Source organism: Budorcas taxicolor, chromosome 13 (assembly GCF_023091745.1).
Source record: "Budorcas taxicolor isolate Tak-1 chromosome 13, Takin1.1, whole genome shotgun sequence".
Lineage (NCBI taxonomy): Eukaryota > Metazoa > Chordata > Mammalia > Artiodactyla > Bovidae > Budorcas > Budorcas taxicolor.
The window spans coordinates 4,084,373-4,104,246 of NC_068922.1; the positions used below are offsets into that span (position 1 = coordinate 4,084,373).

At 44.7% G+C, this 19,874-nt stretch overlaps 1 protein-coding gene across 1 annotated transcript in view; it reads left to right on the forward strand.

The window, feature by feature from the left end:
* Positions 1-19,874, forward strand: part of SLX4IP (SLX4 interacting protein) — a 201,961-nt gene that overhangs the window by 133,185 nt on the left and 48,902 nt on the right. Inside the window, exons 4-5 of the mRNA XM_052650968.1 lie at positions 1,647-1,736; positions 8,550-8,670. Coding sequence (XP_052506928.1) covers positions 1,647-1,736; positions 8,550-8,670 — 211 coding nt within the window. The remainder of the gene's footprint in view (positions 1-1,646; positions 1,737-8,549; positions 8,671-19,874) is intronic.

The following is a 19,874-nucleotide window of genomic DNA, read 5'->3' on the forward strand; positions in this document are numbered from 1 at the left end:
AAATTGCTGGCTCATATGGTAAATAAATTTGTTTAACTATAGGGAGCAAACATTTGCCAAGGTGGTTGATCCATTTTCCGTTTCCACTAGCAAGCAGTGTGTGAGTGTGGGTCGCTCCCATCCTTAACCTGCGTGTGACACGCGCCAGTCTTTATCCCTGCTGGCACTGTGTTAGGAATGTAGTTGTGCCACTTAGTAGTGAGTGTTAATTTGCATTTACTTGATGAATGATAATGTTGAACACTTTTCCACGTGCTTATTCACCAGTTGTTTATCTTTGTCATGGAGTGTCTGTTCAAACTTGAGTTGTTTTTATAACATCAATTTGTAGGAGTAGTTTTTACATATTTTGGGCACCAGTCCTTTATCTCATTCATATGCGTTTATGAATATTTTCTCCCAGTCTGTGACACACATATCCATTTTATTAATGATGTCATTTGATGAACCAAAGTTTTTAGGTAGTGATTTTTTTATATATATTTAATACTTTCTGAGTCTTGTCTAAGAAATCATTTCCTACCCCAAGGTTGGGAAGATAGATGGTATTTTTTTTTTTTAATGTTTAGGTCTGTGATTCATCTCAAATCAGTTTCTTTTTATGGTGTGAGGTAGGTGTCAAGTTGCAGGTTTTTTCCCATATTTTGTCTCATATTCTCACTATTTGCTGTAAATATTTTTTTCTACCGTTGAATTATCGCACAGAATTTAAAAAAAAAAAAAAGAACTTTTGCAAAAGGGCTACAAAATTGAATTTCCCTGCTGACCATAAACCAACCAGTAATACTTTTCTAAGTTAGTTTAGTTCATCCATTTATCTTGAGATTCTCAAGTTACTTTATTCACATAGTGTGAGGTTTTATGAAGCTACATCTTTTTATAGGGTCTGTAGCCATGCCACAGAGCTACTGGTTCTGTGGCTTTTTAAATTAGATTGAAATTAGGTAAAATTAAAAATTCAGCTTCTCAGTCAACAGAAGCCACATTTCAAACGCTCAGTAACACATGAGGCTATTTTCTTCCCTATTTACCAGTGCAGATAGAGATGTTTTCATTTCTTCCACAGTACTAGATAGCACTAGCCTATAGAAAAATAAAGACTGATTTTATACAGTTTTGAGGCATATTTTAATGAAACTTAGTTTTGATACTGTCATTCAGCATCTGCCTTGCCTATTTTCATCCGTCCATGCTTCTATTTCTATTCCAAGATGTACAGTCCCAGCCAATCCTTTTGTTGGTCTGAAAATGCAGTTACTTCTGTCTGCTCTGTCCCACCTGGAAGAAAGAATTTCCCTGTATGTGTCTACCAGACTCCTTTTCTGGAGCCTACCTGGCACTGACCTTTTTTAAATCTTCTCAGTGTTAACTGCTGAATTTCTGGGCATCCTCCGTCAACTTATAGTGCAGAGATAGGTTTTTTCTCTTTCCTGTCCTGATTAAAATTAAATTTCTCCCCATTTCTATAATAAATATTAAAATTGCAAAAAGCAACAAGTTATGAGTTTTATCATACCGCATATTAACGTTTTTGTCCAGCAGTGAACTTTGTTGCTCTTTCATCATGAGCAACCACATAGGAATTTGTGAGCTTTTCTCTCATTGTTCACTGGGTGTGAGCTAAGTCTTTCATTAATGTCTTTCAGTGTGGGAACTTGGCTGTCCTGGTGGATCTTCATGTATTGCCGCAAGGTTCAAGCAAAGATACTAGCTGGTTTTCTCAACAGAAGAAAGAGGTACCAGGAAACTTTTCTCTATTTTTTTAAATTGAAATGTCGTTGATTTACCATGTTTCAGGTGTACAACAAGTGATTCAGTTGTACACACACACACACACACACACACACGCGTATATTCTTTTCAGATTCTTTTCCATTATAGATTATTACTTGATATTGAATATAGTTAGTTCGCTGTGGTATTGATATTGAATATAGTTAGTTTGCTGTGCTATACAGTAGGTCCTTAAAACTTTTCACTATTTTAAATACAGGAGCTGCTCTTCAAAGGAACATTAGCTTTTTTTCCAGCTTTCATTTTCATTAATGGACAGTAAATCTTGAGTGCTATTTAATCCTTGAAGAAGGGTTTTCTTTCCCACAGCAGACATACACCTGCCTTTTCTGTTGTTGTTCCTTCAGAAACTGACACATCCATCTATTTCATATATTTCATTTGCCACTCTAGTATTTAAGCCAGAAATTCCCCACCTCTTGTTTGAGGGAAAGGGTTCTTTGTATTAAAAAAAAAAAAAAAAAAAGATGACGATGAAGAAGAAGAAGTTAAAGTGACTTTTCCAGGTAAGCAGGGATTGTAATCCTCACTGGTCGTAATGGATGGACCGAGCCCCTGGAGCAGGTGTGGGGTTGACACAGGCTGGCTTTGTCACCTGTCTGAAATCTTCTCCTGTACCACATGATCCTTTGGAAAAGTATAGGGATGGGTGACAGCAGCCCTCCTCTTACAGTGGCCAGTTGCTAAGCTGGTGGTCAGTCAGTAAAACGATTGTAGGACAGGATTGTGGTGTTGGACCTGCTCGAACCTCAGCCGCCGCCTCTGTGGCTGAGGGGTGCTCCCAGACCCTGGCTGAGTCCCTCCCAGCTCTCATTTCTGAGGTCCCACCAAGTGCTGCTGCGGCAAAGGCAGAAGGTGCCTCCAGCTCACGCTTGGCTTCCTTCTCCAGACCCCTCCTTATGAGCGAGCACCATAGTGAGCCTGTGGCTTTTACGTAACTTTCCAAATGTAACAGCCTTTGGAATCTTACATGATATTTGTTGTTCACAGTAGCTTTTTAGAGCTGGAAATAAATTTTATTACAAGGTGGTATATGAAGAAAAAACTAGTGATGGTGGTACTTTTTGGTACCACTTTTTTACCCCTTAACTGTGATAACTGTTTTTAGTCAGCTTTTGGAGATAACTAGAAATCTCCCAAAAGAAAATTTATAAGTAATATATTTTCAGTCAAAGGATAATATTATTAGTACGTTGTTAATCTCTGTTCATTTCCAAGGCAAACCATTCAATATCATGGTAATCCAAGCCTATGCCCCAACCAGTAACACTGAAAAAGCTGAAGTTGAACAGTTCTATGAAGACCTAGAAGACCTTCTAGAACTAATACCCCAAAAGGATGTCCTTTTCATTATAGGGGACTGGAATGCAAAAGTACGAAGTCAAGAAACACCTGGAGTAATAGGCAAATTAGGCAAATTTGGCCTTGGAGTACAGAATGAAGCAGGGCAAAGGCTAATAGAGTTTTGCCAAGAGAACGCGCTGGTCATAGGAAACACCCTCTTCCAACAACACAAGAGAAGACTCTACACTTGGACATCACTGGATGGTCAACACCAAAATCAGACTGATTATATCCTTTGCAGCCAAACATGGAGAAATTCTATACAGTCAGCAAAAACAAGACTGGGAGCTGACTGTGGCTCAGATCATGAACTCCTTGTTGCCAAATTCAGACTTAAATTGAAGAAAGTGGGGAAAACCACTAGACCATTCAGGTATGACCTAAATCAAATCCCTTATGACTATACAATGGAAATGAGAAATAGATTTAAGGGCCTAGATCTGATAGACAGAGTGCCTGATGAACTATGGACGGAGGTTCATAATATTGTACAGGAGACAGGGATCAAGACCATCCCCATGGAAAAGAAATGCAAAAAAGCAAAATGGCTGTCTAAGGAGACCTTACAAATAGCTGTGAAAAGGAGAGAGGTGAAAAACAAAGGAGAAAAGGATAGATATAAGTATCTGAATACAGAGTTCCAAAGAATAGCAATGAGAGATAAGAAAGCCTTCCTCAGCGATCAGTGCAAAGAAATAGAAGAAAACAACAGAATGGGAAAGACTAGAGATCTCTTCAAGAAAATTAGAGATACCAAGGGAATATTTCATGCAAAGATGGGCGCAATAAAGGACAGAAATGGTATGGACCTAACAGAAGCAGAAGATATTAAGAAGAGGTGGCAAGAATACACAGAACAACTATACAAAAAAGATCTTCATGACACAGATAATCACAAAGGTGTGATCACTCACACTCACCTAGAGCCATACATTCTGGAATGTGAAGTCAAGTGGGCCTTAGGATGCATCACTACGAACAAAGTTAGTGGAGGTGATGGAATTCCAGTTGAGCGCTTTCAAATCCTGAAAGATGATGCTGTGAAAGTGCTACACTCAGTATGCCAGCAAATTTGGAAAACTCAGCCTTGGCCACAGGACGGGGAAAGGTCAGTTTTCATTCCAATCTGAAAGAAAGGCAATGCCGAAGAGTGCTCAAACTACCACACAATTGTACTCATCTCACATGCTAGTAAAGTAATGCTCAAAATTCTCCAAGCCAGGATTCAGCAATACGTGAACCATGAACTTCCAGATGTTCAAGCTGGTTTTGGAAAAGGCAGAGGAACCAGAGATCAAATTGCCAACATCCACTGGATCATTGAAAAAGCAAGAGAGTTCCAGAAAAACATCTATTTCTGCTTTATTGACTATGCCAAAGCCTTTGACTGTGTGGATCAAAATAAACTGTGGAAAATTCTGAAAGAGATGGGAATACCAGACCACCTGACCTGCCTCTTGAGAAACCTATATGAAGGTCAGGAAGCAACAGTTGGAACTGGAAATGGAACAACAGACTGGTTCCAAATAGGAAAAGGAGTACGTCAAGGCTGTATATTGTCACCCTGCTTATTTAACTTATATGGAGAGTACACCATGAGAAACGCTGGACTGGAAGAAACACAAGCTGGAATCAAGATTGTGGGAGAAATATCAATAACCTCAGATATGCAGATGACACAACTCTTATGGCAGAAAGTGAAGAAGAACTAAAGAGCCTCTTGATGAAAGTGTAAGAGGAGAGTGAAAAAGTTGGCTTAAAGCTCAACATTCAGAAAACTAAAATCATGGCATCTGGGCCCATCACTGCATGGGAAATAGATGGGGAAACAGTGGAAATAGTGTCAGACTCTATTTTGGGGGGCTCCAAAATCACTGCAGATGGTGATTGCAGCCATGAAATTAAAAGACGCTTACTCCTTGGAAGGAAAGTTATGACCAAGCTAGACAGCATATTAAAGAACAGAGACATTACTTTGCCAACAAAGGTCCATCTAGTCAATGCTATGGTTTTTGCGATAGTCATGTATAGATGTGAGAGTTGGACTACAAAGAAAGCTGAGTGCTGAAGAATTGATGCTTTTAAACTGTGGTGTTGGAGAAAACTCTTGAGAGTCCCTTGGACTGCAAGGAGATCCAACCAGTCCATCCTAAAGGAGATCAGTCCTAGGTGTTCATTGACAGGCCTGATGCTAAAGCTGAAACTCCAGTACTTTGGCTACCTGGTACAGAGAACTGACTCATTTGAAAAGACCCTGATTCTGGAAAGATTGAGGGCAGGAGAAGGGAACGACAGAGGATGGGATGGTTGGATGGCATCACCGACTCAACGGACATGGGTTTGGGTGGACTCCGGGAGTTGGTGATGGACAGGGAGGCCTGGCGTGCTGTGGTTCATGGGGTCACAAAGAGTCCGACATGATTTAGCGACGGAACTGTTGTCCTAACTTTGCTAAGGATACCCAGTGACCTCAAACTGGGAGCAAAAAGGCCCAGGGTTCTGTGTGATGGGATTTATCATGCTGGTGGCCTGAGACGTTGACATCATCATTCAGGTGAATAGCGCTGGACCATGCTCTGCAGGACTCCGTGTTTAATAGGCCATCACCTGCTCCTCCAGTCTGCCTTCATGTCATTCCAACCTTTGGCTTCTCAACACATGTGCCCATGATTCAAAACAGTTAATTCATCCCCCTAAAGTGACCAGTATGCACCCAAGGGGACCTCACCCAAGAAGTTTGACTTACGTTAGCAGCATCCTAGAATCCACCATTCCAGGCCCAGATTTTCCTCCATTCTCTCCCAACTCTGCCGCCTCGGCTTTAGACCTTTTGTGTTAATATGCTGTCAGCTTTGCCAAGAGTCAGTTGATTTGGAAGGCTTTGCAATAAATCTGTGAGTAGGTGACTCACTTCCCAGCCAGAGCATGAGGCCAGAATTTTCCAGGGTGCCACAGGCAGCTGCACTGCCCTACCTGTGCTGGTGTTGGGGCCACAGGGCGTGCCTTAGCGAAGGGACTCAGAGCGCAGTGGGGCCTGCAGGGCTCCGCTGTGGGCCGTGAGCGGGCTCTCCGCGAAGAGCCAAGGAGACGCTCTGTGGCTTCTGCCTCACGCTGTTCCTTCCAAATACGCTCGCTGACATTAAAATGGATCGGGGATAATGTGTGTGTGTTTAAGAGAAGAGAAAAGCTAGTTGAGGATATGACTTTAGCCTATGTTCAGTGTCCCAGGCCTTTTATGTTTTTTAAATTATTAGATCATCTCAAGATTGGGATTTCATGAGCAATCAGTTTGATTGCATTTTAACAGTCACTTTGAGTAGTGAAAGTCTTAGGAATATCCTGTTCCTGTTCAGAAAAGGATCTCATCACATGTATTAAACACGTGTTTATTTTGAGTCCAGCCTGAGTAGTCTTTGTACCCAAACAGCTGAACTCAGGCTGTTCCCCTTGTAAACCTGGGAAGCACAAAGGAACCCCTGGTAGCCTGGAGATGTTGGGTACACCTCTCTCTTGCTCATTGATTGGTCTTCCTGCTGCCGCTCGAGTTTAGATGGGAATTTGTCTTTCCTTGTCTTGCCCTGGTTCTGAAGAGAACAGTGCTTCGCCAAGTGTGCTGTGGTCAGTTACTAGGGGACCTCGACACAGCACACACGATCCACCTTCCATTTGTCAAACCTGACTCGTGGAAGGAAAGCCCCGTAACTACAGGGAGAGAGTTTGTGTATATGGGCCTTGGCTTTGTTTTTGTCCTCCTATTTTTAGTTCTAGCCTTATAGGGCATTTATGGCCAAATTTTAACAATCCTTGTTTCCATGTATGTCTTTCACATATTTTCTAGCTCAGTCATCGTTGAACCCTGCATGTGAAGCAAAATTCTTTAATTGTTAAAACAACAGTATGAGCAAGGCGGCCTTTCTGTTGCACGAACAATGCCAAAACCTTCAACTGTAAATGAATACCTCTGTATTCCACAAGGCATTGCATCTTTGGGCTGCAAAATGAGATCAGGAAGGAGAAGACCAGAGTTTGTATTTTATCGAGAAACTCATGTTTGTAAATTAAGTCAGGTGTTTTCTATACTGTTTGAGGAGTACGTGTATTTGCAACAAAAGAAAAGCTTGGCTCTCGTTGCCCTTCAAAGCAGCTTACAGCTCTGTCCTCGTTTTAATTTATGAGGATTCTAAGAGATCAACCTGAGATGGCATCGTGAGAAACCAGTGAAACAGGTTTGAGGTGACCTGGAAACTCTGAACCTTCTGCAGAGTCCTTGGGAACTGAACCAGAATTGTCCGTCCTTACACACCAGTTCTTAATCTGCGTTAAGAAATTTAGATTTGGGAGCAATTTTATTTTCCCTTTCCCTACATCAGATTACATTTTTCTGATAGTATAGCTAATGTGAGCAGTGTCATCCCATTGTACAGTTAGGCTTTAAGTTTTATTTTTCTCTTTTATAAATAACACTGATATGTTCAAAACAGTACCTCCAGAAATTTGGGATATTGACATTCAATTAAAACCATGTTTTTCTGTTGCCTAATAAATATTAATTTACTTTTGAGCAATATAAGAAGTTAAATTATTTTTTACTGTGAATAGGTGAATAGAGAGCAGTTTTCACAGAAGCTTATACAATATCATCAACAAGCCTATGGAAGAAAATCAGACTCTTGATTTCCAGTTCTGTGTTCAACTTACCATCCGTGCTGTTGCTTTTCAGTAGATTTGTAAACCCCAGAAACTAATCAATTATAGTGGTTAGATATTAAAGTTTTTTTGAACCAAGTTTTAAAAGTAGGAAATTTTTGTGTAAAAATCACTGTCTCTAGTTCCTCTTAAATCAGAAAATCTGGTGGCACTGTGTCATGGGTCCCAGCATGAAACCTCAGGGCACTGCCCCTCCTGGCTGGCTGGGGCTCCCTCTGACTGTGCCGACTCTTTGGCTCCTCCCAGTCTGCAGTCCTTGCCCAGTGGCCCCATCTCTGGGGCTCCCACTTGTAGCCAGAGTTGGCTCTGTTCTGTCTTCTACTTGTCATAATCCCATTGGTTGATATTTACATGAAAACAGCCTTTCTCTCTCTGATTTTCTCACCTCCTTGCCCTGATTTTTACATTGATGTTTTTACCTTCCTTTTAGAAATATGAAACTGAGGCAGAGAGAAATGAAGAGAGGCAAAATATATTTCTTAGATCACAGAGTAAGCCAGCATCATGGTTTCAAGCAAAGCTTAGTGGCAGATTTAAATCTGCAGCATTATCCATGAACATATGTAAATATCTTTATTCATAGCTAAACTAAAAAGCAAACAGAATGAAATGTTCGATTCTGGCTTTTCCATATGCATGATACTGACTTTTTTTGCACTGCATTAAATTAGAAAGTTATATGTAATTTTTTTAATTTACTTTAGGAAGTCTGTTTACTGTTAAAAGAAACCATCGATTCACGAGTGAAGGAGTACTTGCAAGTTCGTAAACAGCACAGGCCATCAGATACAGAATTCACAAGATCCAATCCCTTGTCCTTAAAAGGTAGGCACGAACTGCTTTGATTTCGGGTAAAATTTCTGCTTTGTAGAGATGGCAATTATGTTTGACTCTGACTGTCAGAGTCAGAGTTGTGTTGTTGTATAGTGATACATTTTAAAAATATAGCCTAATGAAGATGCTTTGTTTGGGTAAAGAAAATTCATCAAAAAGCCCTAAAGGGCTTTTAATGGTAGGCAAGGTATATAAAAATAGAAAACACAACATTCCTAAGGAAACTATAAATTCTTTAAAGGATTTTTTTTGACAAGTAGTCTTGCAAATAGATTTGCAATAATACTTGATTTGGGGCTTCATGCTTTTATAAATGCTTTCATATATGTCACTGTCTCAGAGGTTCTCAGCTGGGGGTGGTTCTGCCTCAGGGGACATTTGGTAATGTCCGTGACAGTCTGGATTGTCATAACTGGGGTGGGAGCCATGATAGAGAGCTGCTGGCCCCTGGTGAGTAGGGGCCAGGAATGCCACTGAATATCCTACAGTGTACAGGGCAGCGCCCCCCCCCCCAACCAGGCAGTGTCCCCCAAATGCCAAGGGCACTGAAGTTGGAATATCCTAACCCCCTACCCTAACACCCTGTTACCCTGAGAATGGTAATATCTTTGAGTTATGGGTGAAGACGCAGAGGATTGTGAGATTAAGGGGGTTGCCTGAATAAAATGTTATCTTCTTGAGGACCAAGATCATTTCCTGTATCTGGCATCTTCCCCTCCCTTCTCCCCACCCCTGACACTTAGGCCATGCCTGATGCAGAGATTTGGGGATATGTTCAATGAAGGACTTCCCTGGTGGCTCAGACAGTGAAGCATCTGCCTGTAGTGCGGGAGACCCGGGTTCAGTCCCTGGGTCCGGAAGATCTCCTGGAGAAGGAAATGGCAACCCACTCCAGTATTCTTGCCTGGGAAATCCCACGGATGGAGGAGTCTGGCAGGCTACAGTCCATGGGGTCGCAAAAAGTTGGACAGACTGAGCGACTTCACGTTCACCTTTTCACTTTCAGTGGAGGAGGACTGGGGTGACAAGTGCAGAGCCTGACCCCTCAGCCCGGTGTTCTGTCCACTCCATCATTGCTGTGTTCTTTAAACTTTTTAAGTTAGCGTTCCATGGCACTCTGTCGCGCAAATACAGTCAACCCATGTTAATCCTCCGAGGTCAGTACTGCGTTGCTGTGCGCTAGGTTATGCTAATGCAATAGTTCTTTAGGGAAAGAACGGTTAACATTCTCCCCTTTAAAGGCAGACTCAGTCTGCATCGTGTACTTGGGCACAACTGGTAAGGAGACAGATAAAGTTTATTCACCAGAAAGCCTCAAACAAATAGAATTTTCAGTCCAAACAATATTGTATTAGATGACACTTTGTGGCATTTTGCTTAGGAATAGTTGAAGTCTTGAGAAAAGCTGTAGCAGACGTGGTGAGTGGCCCTTGGTAACTGAGACAGAAGGAGAAGGAGCAGAGAGAGTTCTGAGAGCCCAGCCCCACCGTGGTCATGGCTTGCTCAGCACCGACTCTCAGGTGGTCCCTGCCCTGGTCTCTTCTCCTCAGGGAAGTGCTAACTGCCCACTCTCCCAGCCTCTCTCCCAGGCGGGGACTCACGGTGTTCTCACCTCAGGATGAAACCCAGAGCCTTTCTTGGGCTCATGTGGGCAGGAAGTTTGCTAAAAACAGAAAAGTAATCTTACTCTACACACAATTTTGTAGTTTGTTTTTCCCACCTAACATAATGTAAAAGTCCTTGATTCATTTTTGGCTGGGCTGAGCCCCGGGTGTCATGCGGGCTTTCCCCTGGTGGCCGGTGGGCTCCCCTCTGGAGCACTGCACAGGCCTCATTGCGGAGTCTTTCCTGCTGTGGAGCCTGGGCTCCAGGCACGTGAGCTCGGTAGCTGCGGTCCCCCAGCTCCAGCACACACGCAGGCTCGGTAGTTGTGGCGTACTGGGCGTGGTTGCTCTGTGACACGTGGGATCCTCCTGGACCAGGGGTTGAACCCGTGTCTCTTGCACTGGCGGATGGATGCTTTACCACTGAGCCACCAGGGAAGCCCCTATAGAAGTCCTTTAAAACACGTGTCACCATTTTCAAAATTAAATCGATAAGAAGCGATGTCACATTCTGGCTTTGGTTTGCATTTCTTTATTTTATTTTATTTTATTTTTTTAATTTTTATTTTTACTTTATTTTACTTTACAATACTGTATTGGTTCTGCCAGACATTGACACGAATCCACCACGGGTGTACATGCGTTCCCAAACATGAACCCCGCCTCCCACCTCCCTCCCCATAACATCTCTCTGGGTCATCCCCGTGCACCAGCCCCAAGCATGCTGTATCCTGCATTGGACACAGACTGGCGATTTGTTTCCCACATGATAGTATACATGTTTCAATGCCATGCATTTCTTTAATAATTAGTGATATTGACCTTCTTTACATGTGTTTATTAACTATTTGTGTATCTTTGGAGAATTGTCTGTTTGCCCAGTATTTAATTAGGTTGTTATAGGAATTCTTTATATTTTCTGGATATTCATCTCTTATCAGATATGATTTGCAAATATTTTCTCCCATACTGAGAGAAATGGAGAAAACAAAGCCTTTTCATCATCTTTATAATGTCCTTTGACACAAAAGCATGTTTAATTTTAATGTAACCCAGTGATGTCACATCCATGAAATCATTGCTAGATTCAATGTCACGGAGATTTTCCCTGTTTTTTTCTTCTAAGAGTTTTGTGGACTGCTCTTAAATTAGGCCTTTGATTCATTTCGAGTTAATCTTTTATATGGTTTAAGTTCAGGGTCTGACTTTGTTCTTTTACTATCCAGTTTTCCCAGTGCCATTTGTTGAAAAACCTGTCCTTTGCCCCACTGGGTGGCCTTTGCATCATTATTGAAAATGATTTGACCACAGTTATAAGAGCTTATTTCCGGGCTCTCTCTTCTATTCCACTGGGGTGTATGTCTGTCTTTATGCCAGTACCACACTGCTTTGATTACCATAGCTTTGTAGTAAGTTTTGAAATTGAAAAATGTGACTCTTCCAACTTTGTTACCATTTTTCAAGGTTTGTTTTGGCCACTTGAGGTCCACATTACTATTTTTAATAACTACATAGAAGTCCATCAAGTGTCCACAGTCTAATTTATCACTGGGACATTTCGGTTGAATCTAGTACTTCCGCTGTTGTGAACGGTGGTACAGTGGGCATCCTGATGATCTAGATATTTGCACACTTCAATTTCTTTATAATATTTCTGTCTGTCTGTCTGTCTGTTTATTTGGCTGTGTCAGGGCTCAGCTGCAGCATGAAGGGTCGCCGTTGCATCACGTGCAGTTTTCCCTCGTGGTGCACAGACTCTAGCTGTGGTGTGTGGGCTCAGCAGTTGGACCTAGTTGCTCCTTGGCATGTGGGATCTTAGTTCCCCAGCCAGGGCTCGAGCCCACATCCCCTGCACCACCAGGGAAATCCTAATATTTCTGTTTCATGTTCATACTTTTATTGGTTTGTAAGAGCTCATTAATTAAGGATATTCATACTTCGTGTGATATATATATTGCAAGTAATTTGCCTGTGGCTTGGTTTATTTAACATACAACTACAAACGCGAAGCCTCTTTTTGCGTTCTGGAGCCTCTGAGGCACATTCGTGGGATGAATGCCAGGCTTCGCTGTCGGGGATTAGTCGTGTGGTTGATGGCTGGAGGGAGGCAGGGGCTGCTGATGCAACAGTGTGCTGCCCACTCTTGGGTGGAAAAGTTGTGCGAAGTATCCCTCTTGGAAAGTCACCTCAGCGTGACAGCCCATCTTCCTTCTTTGTGCTTCTGGGGACAGATGACCTCTGAGCTTGCCTTCTGCAGCCCCCACCTTATCTGGCCCCCTTTCTGCTGCCTCCGGCCGGTCCTCGACCCCACCTTGCTGGACACTGGACGCCGCCAGCAGCCCCCTCGCTGGTGCCCCTGCGTCCACGCCAGCTGATGTGCCCCTGCGGTCAGCACCCGAGTTAGGGTAAGGCCTTCTCTTCACGTCACAGCCTCATCTTGCGTACAAAGCCCTTCAGGCTTGCCCCTGGGCTCCAGGGTGAAGGCTGGTACTCTGAGGGGACCACCTCACCAGCCTCATCTTGTGCTGACTGTTCCTTCTTTCGTGCTGCAGCGCAGCGACCTTGATCCCTCTCTGGCACTCACCCCAGGGGCCTGTGCTGGTGCGGGCCCTCCCTGTCCCTCTGCCTCCGTCCACTCTCCACTCCAGGTCCTCCTGTAGGGAAGCATATCCTTGTCCACAGTCCCCAGGTTCCAGGCCCGCCAGCACCCTGAGCTTTGGTTCACACCATTTGATTCATGTTCATCTCTGCAAATGGGTCAGAGGCAAAACAGGTTCTGCCTCTTTTATAATCCATAGCACATTTTTTGGTTCTTAAGAACTGTTTGTCCAGGTGACAAGTTACATGCATGGATGTCGCTCTCCTCTTCCCAGGAAGGCCAAGCCTGCTGCAACTCACCTCTCCTGCCCTGTCTCCTCCCACAGCTCCCTTTTCTATTTCCTGCAAACCTGCATTCTTGACACCTCTGTGCCTTTACATTTTCAGGTTTCTCTTTTGTCGGGAAAGCTCCTGTTACCCAGCTTTTAAGACCTAGCTCAAACACTTCTTCTCCAGAGTCTCCCTCAGATTCCCGTCTTCCTCGCTCACAGCACTTTATAACCTTGGCCACTGTATTATGACTGTAATGTAATAATTTTATCTGTGATTTCATTTCTCCCTCTCTTTGGTGGTAAAGATTGAGGGATTGTCACCCCACAGCCTCTTTTTTTTTTTTTTCCTTCAAATTTCCATGCTGCTTAACTCAAGAGCAGAAACAGATAACTCTGCTTCACCTCATTGCAAACTGTTCATTTCTAAAGGTCAGAGCACTGTCCACCCATCTCCCCAAGGCTGCCTTCCACAGGGGGCCAAGGCTTATCATCTCCTGAGCCAGGTACGCCTGCCAGGACGAAGTGGGCACACACGGTGATGGCGCCCATGCAGACTGTTTAATATCAGCATCACTTGGCTGCTCCCTAGTCTTACTTTAAATGCCTTTTTCCAAAAGCACTTTCAGAGCCCCGAGCCGGAAGGAAAGCCCTGCCTGTTTCCTCCTCAGTGTTCTGTTTGGTGCCTCATGTGCCCTGAAAACAGAGTTGCTCTTACTGTCTTGGTGGCTTGGGTGAAAGTTGTGTGGTTTTCGCTTTTGTGTAAGTTGGCTGTCTTCTCTCATGCGTGTGAGTTTCTTACCTTTCTTATTTCCAGATCTGAGTAATGATATTGTGCTTCATCTTCATCCTGGGGTAGACACTTAACATGTGATGCTGGGCGGACTGAAGTCAGCCGGCGTTTCATGCTCTAAGTTATCCTTATTAAAAACTAACATAAATTACTTTGAGGCCATTTCCTTAATCATAAAATACTGAGGAATACAGAGACTGCTGACACAAACTCAGTCAGCAAAGAGCATAGCATAGACATTTGCCAACAGCGTCATCCTTCTTAAGTCACCTGGAATAACTTCAATTGATTTAGTAAAATTAATGTTGGAAGAAAGTTTTTTTTTTTTTAAGACTTAACTGTCAATTTCTGTCAACTCTACCTCATTAATATTTTTCCTCTTGGCCTTGCCAATATTGGGTGTTACCAGTATTTTTCATTTTTGCCAGTCTGGCAGGCCAAAAATAAAAGTACAAAAATGTCTTGCCCTTTGATTTTTATCTCTCTGTCTTTATGTGTTCGCTGACTGAGCTGTGTGTTTGCAGCCAGTGCTTACCTTTGTACTGGGTCATTCACCTTTTTCAAATTTCTCACTTTTTCTCAGTGTCATTCCGGGTCAAGGCCCTACTTAATCCGCTCTTGAATCTCTACCACGACCTCCTGATTTCCCTTTCAGTTCATCCACATCTCGCTTCCAAAGTGCTTCTAAAGTGACCTTTTGAAAACAAAAGTGTGATCATCTTCAGCTTAAAGACTTTTGAGGTCAGGAACCTTAGTTGCCTTGTGAAAAGAAAAGTGAAAGTGAAGTCGCTCTGTCGTGTCTGACTCTTTGCAACCTCATGGACTGTGGCCTGCCAGGCTCTTCTGTCCATGAGATTCTCCAGGCAAGAGTGCTGGAGTGTGTTGCCATTTCCAACCCAGGGATCGAACCCGGGTCTCCCACATTGCAGGCAGGTGCTTTACCTTCTGAGCCACCAGGGATAGGCTTTGTTTAATTTCATTTCTCCTTGAGACTAGCTGGCACTAGTCTGGCTCTTCAGTGGAAAAGCTGTTGGGTAAAGACATTATAGGTGGTTCACAGGATCTGCCTGTGGGAGAGCCAGGCGGCCTGGCTCTGAAGCTGCGCAAGGCAGCACAGCCTCAGCCTCGGGATGCAGGGTGGAGCTTCCCCGGTGGTTCCAGTGGCTAAGAATCCGCCCATCAACTCAGGCCACAGGTTCCATCCCTTGCTGGGCAATGAAGATCCCACATCCCACAGGGCAACTAAAGCCCGCGAGCCACAACTGGAGAGAATCCTGCAGGCCACGGTGAGAGACCCCGAGGGCTGCAGCCAAGACCCAAGCAACACAGCCAAATTTAAAAAATAAGCAAAGAAAGGATCTTATTTTTTAAAAAAGATGGCGGAGGATGGCCTTGGTACATGAGCCCTTTCAGCTGCCATCTGTGAAGCTCAGGACTGAGCCTGCAGGAGCATGGCAGCCTGGCCTGTGGCCATGGCACTGTCCTCCTCTGAGCTCACCACAGGTCCCATGGCCACATCCCGGTTACCGGCGAACCAGGGAGCCTGGGGTGCTTCCGTGTTTTTACCTTGGAAAAGTGGGACTTAACAAAGTGTGGGAAGTTACCAAAGCCCAGGGAAGATGGTCAGTAGTTTTGGGGGGGTGGAAACGAGTTAGCGAGGTCCACTGAAGGTTTCCTGTTGGCTTCCTTCTTCCATAAACTTCCAAGCAATGACGAGCTTTTGCAAGAACACAGCTCTTCCAACTACAGGTGAAATATGCTTAGTACCTCCTCCAAGAAAGAGAAGCCACGTCTCACATCCGAGCTCCACACCCGAGATTTCTGTGTGATGTTTATTCCTCTTTCCCATCAGTCAGAACCCATATTGGTTTATTTATTGGCTAAATGATGAAGCTAACTATTGCCAACAAACCTGGAATAAAAACCCAAAAAACTTACTTAATATGTAAATATATACGTGGTGCGGCAAGGAAGACAGTTTGGGAAGATGCTACCGTTCTAACTTCTGTGGTCAGTTACATGAAATAAATGGTTGGTGTTATATCTTCCTTCTTGTAATTTTATTTCATATTCCCTTTATCTTTAGCCCATAATTCAGCTGATTAGGACTCTTTACTTGTCAAGGTGACTGACACCTTCGTTCCTAAGGGGTTTGAGCCCTCAGTGGTCCAGCCTTTCTGAGGTTGCCGTTTGTTATTTTTCAGTTGCTCAGTCATGTCTGACCCTTTGCGACCCCATGGATTGCAGCACGCCAGGCTTCCCTGTCCTTCACCATCTCCCAAAGCTTGCTCAAACTCACATCCATTGAGTCGGTGATGCCATCCAACCATCTCATCCTCTGTCATCCCCTTCTGCCTTCAATCTTTCCCAGCATCAGGGTCTGTTCTAATGAGGCAGCTCTTCGCATCAGGTGGCCAAAGTACTGGAGCTTCAGCATCAGTCCTTCCAATGAATATTCAGGACTGATTTCCTTTAGGCTTGATTGGTTGGATCTCCGTGCCGTTCAAGGGACTCTCAAGAGCCTTCTCCAACACCACAGGTCAAAAGCAGCAATTCTTTGGCCCTCAGCCTTCTTTATGGTCCAACTCTCACATCCATACATGACTGCTGGAAAAACCATAGCTTTGACTAGATGGACCTTTGTTGGCAAAATATTGTCTCTGCTTTTTAATATGCTGTCTGGACTGGTCATAGCTTTTCTTTGAGGAACACGCACCTTTTAATTTCATGGCTGCAGTCAGCATTTGCAGTGATTTTGGAGCCCAAGAAAATAAAGTCTCTCACTGTTTCCATTGTTTCCCCATCTATTTGCCATGAAGTGATGGGGCCAGATGCCATGATCTTAGTTTTTTAAATGTTTGAGTTTTAAGCCAACTTTTTCACTCTGCTCTTTCACTTTCATCAAGAGTCTCTTTAGTTCCTCTTCACTTTCTGCCCTAAGGGTGGTGTCATCTGCATATCTGAGGTTATTGATGTTTCTCCTTGCAATCTTGATTCCAGCTTGTGCTTCATCCAGCCCAGGGTTTGTCATGATGTACTCTGCATATATGTTAAACAACCAAAGTAACAATATACAGCCTTGATGTACTCCTTTCCCAACTTGGAAGCAGTCAATTGTTCCATGTCCAGTTCTAACTGTTGCTTCTTGACGCCCATACAGGTTTCTCAGGAGGCAGGTAAGGTGGTCTGGTATTCCTATCTCTTGAATAATTTTCCAGTTTGTTGTGATCCACACAGTCAAAAGCTTTAGCATAGTCAGTGAAGCAGAAGAAGATGTTTAGGTTCTGTTAACTTTTAGCACTGGATGCACTCTGCTTGGTCAGACCCATTGTATTCCTTGTATGTTATCTGTATACCTGGTTGCTCCTCTTGTACACCATGGGCCAGCATTTCAACCCCACTTTGGTCTGTTTGTCTAACGTGATGAAAGAAGTCTAATGTAATTCACCCTCCATGGCTGGCCGTCTCCTGCCATGTGAGAGTTGGTGGGGAGTCTCAGATTAATTGCATTTGGCAGGGCTCAGCCTCAGCACAGTTAAGTCTGTGCTGTTGAGCCCCAAGTGTGATATTCATCCTTGCCACTGTGGCCACCTCCCTTATGAATCCTTGAGCAGCTACTTTGGCCCCTGTGAGAAGAGGCTGGCCAGCGCCCTTCGGGGAGGCCATCTGGTCCAGCTTATTATGAGATCCTCTTACTGGGGCCTTTCAGAGAACGTTCACATCAGATCCAGATATTCTCACACACTGGCTAACTTTTCCCCAGGTGTCCCTGTCCCAGCGTTTCTGTCCATTGCAGAGTAAATCTTTTCCAATCTTATACTCAACAGCCAAGAAGACATTTTCACAGAGCTGCCTGGCCCTTTGTGAGATGACCTGAATGAAGCCAGTTTCTCTTATCCCCTTCGAATGGGTTTTGCAGTGGCAATCAGAAACCCCAGGACTTAGCACTGTCTCAGAGCAAGTGTCGAGTCACCCTCAAGAGCCCTGGTATTTCCCTTTTGTCACTGTTGTTTGTGGTTAGTTGCTCAGTCATGTCCGAGCGGACTCTGCGTCCTCCTGGACCATAGCCTGCCAGGCTTCTCTGTCCATGGGATTTCCCAGGGACGAATACTGGAGTGGGGTGCCATTTCCTTCTCCAGGGGATCTTCCTGACTTTGTGTCTCCTGCATTGGCAGGTCGATTCTTCACCACTGAGCCACCCGGGAAGGTTTTTTCACTGGGCCAGTGCCCTGGTAAATGGTTGCAGACCCGGAGGGGGACATTATAGAACGGACTTGCAATATTGAGGATTCGCTATCAGCTTGGCACTGTAGCCTGACTGCCTGACAGGCCCCAGAACGTCACACCATCTCCCCCCGGCCTTGGCGTGCGGTGTCTCCTCCCCTGACACCCTCCTCCTCACCCGCCCCTGGGCCAGCTCTGTGTCGGCCCGCAGGCTTGTTCTCCCACGCCGTTTCCCTCGAGGGCCTTGTCTGGCTCCAGGCGTCTTCTCTCTCAGGGAGATTCTCCCGCTTCTTTCGGCAGCCTGGCCGGTGGCCTGCTCATCACTGCCTCCTGCTGGGGCAGGGGCTCTGCAGCCAGTCCCTTGGCAGGAGCACACGTGGTGGAGGCAGCGAAGGAGTGAGCAGAGGCTGCGCTCAGCGGCGTTCGCCGGCCCTGGCTTCGCGCTGGGCTTCCGTCACGGCATCTGTTGCGCCTTCATTGGAAGGCAGGAAGCCTGGGGTTACAAACTGTTAGTGCTCCTCAGCTGGTCTTAAGAAAGTCAAAACCACATCCTATGCCATCCTAAGAGGAGCCACAGTATTTTCGGTATTTTCTGCCCCTTCTGAGAATGGCTGCCTCCAGCCCCGCCCATCCCAGGTGACCTCCAGCATCACTGCTCATCCTAGTTACTGTTTCTGAGCATCAGCCTGCTGAGCGCCAGCACTGTGCTGGGACTCCTGTGTACCCACGGCAGATCCTCAGGGCTCCCCTTTCTAGCAGCATCCTTACCCTCTGGTTCTGAGAACCAGACTCAGCGTTCAAGCAACTTGCCCGAGCTCCGATAACTGGAAAGGGTCAGGGGCATCGTGAAAACATGGCTGTCCGGGTACCAGCTTCTGTTTACTACTTTAGCATCTCTTTTGGGGTGGTGGGATTGTGTGTGTCTGCTTTCTCTTTTAATACACTTTCCCTCTAATCATGAAAACAAAGCTGTGTTGAACCATGTGGAAGCCAGGAATAGCGTTCTACTTGACCTACTATGTGGGAATCTTTGTTTTAGAATTTTTTCCCCTCCTCTCTTGTTTACAATGTAGAAGAGGAGAAAGCAACTCCAAAAGAGGGCTCACCTTCCAGCTCCAAGCACTTACCTCAATGCATTGTCTAACTGTTCAGTACACTTTTGTGTTTGTAGAGCAGTTTTCTTTTTTTTTTTTATTGCCATTGTTCCATTCTGTGTAACCTTTTTCTTGCAGTTAACATCTAAGAAACCCAGTCCTTTGGAAAATGCCATAAAATAAATTAAATTTTCCTGGGCACTGTGGTTTCTGTCTGCCTTGGCTTTTGATTTGGCTTTTCTTCTAAGCTGAATGCTCCTCTAAAAATCTTAGCTTGAATCTCCAGCCAAAGTGTGTAGCTTGCTCTCCTGTGGCATCCGAGGCATCTTCCTCGAATGTTCAGGGCTGGGTGGCCAGGCCCCCTCCCTTCGTCCACACCCACGCAGCATCCCCGGGGGGTGCTTGGAGGAGGGCACTTTACCACCATGTTAGGAAATCAGCGGGTGTTCATACAACAGGAGGAGCGCAAGAAAAAGACGAGAATTGCCAAAACAAGCACGTTCTTCCTATTCTTCCCTCCGTCTGAGAAACGTTCCCCTCCTTTCCCCAACGACCGAGGTGCCGTCCCCGCCAAAGAAAGCTTTCTCCCTGCTCCCCCGACACAGGCCTCATT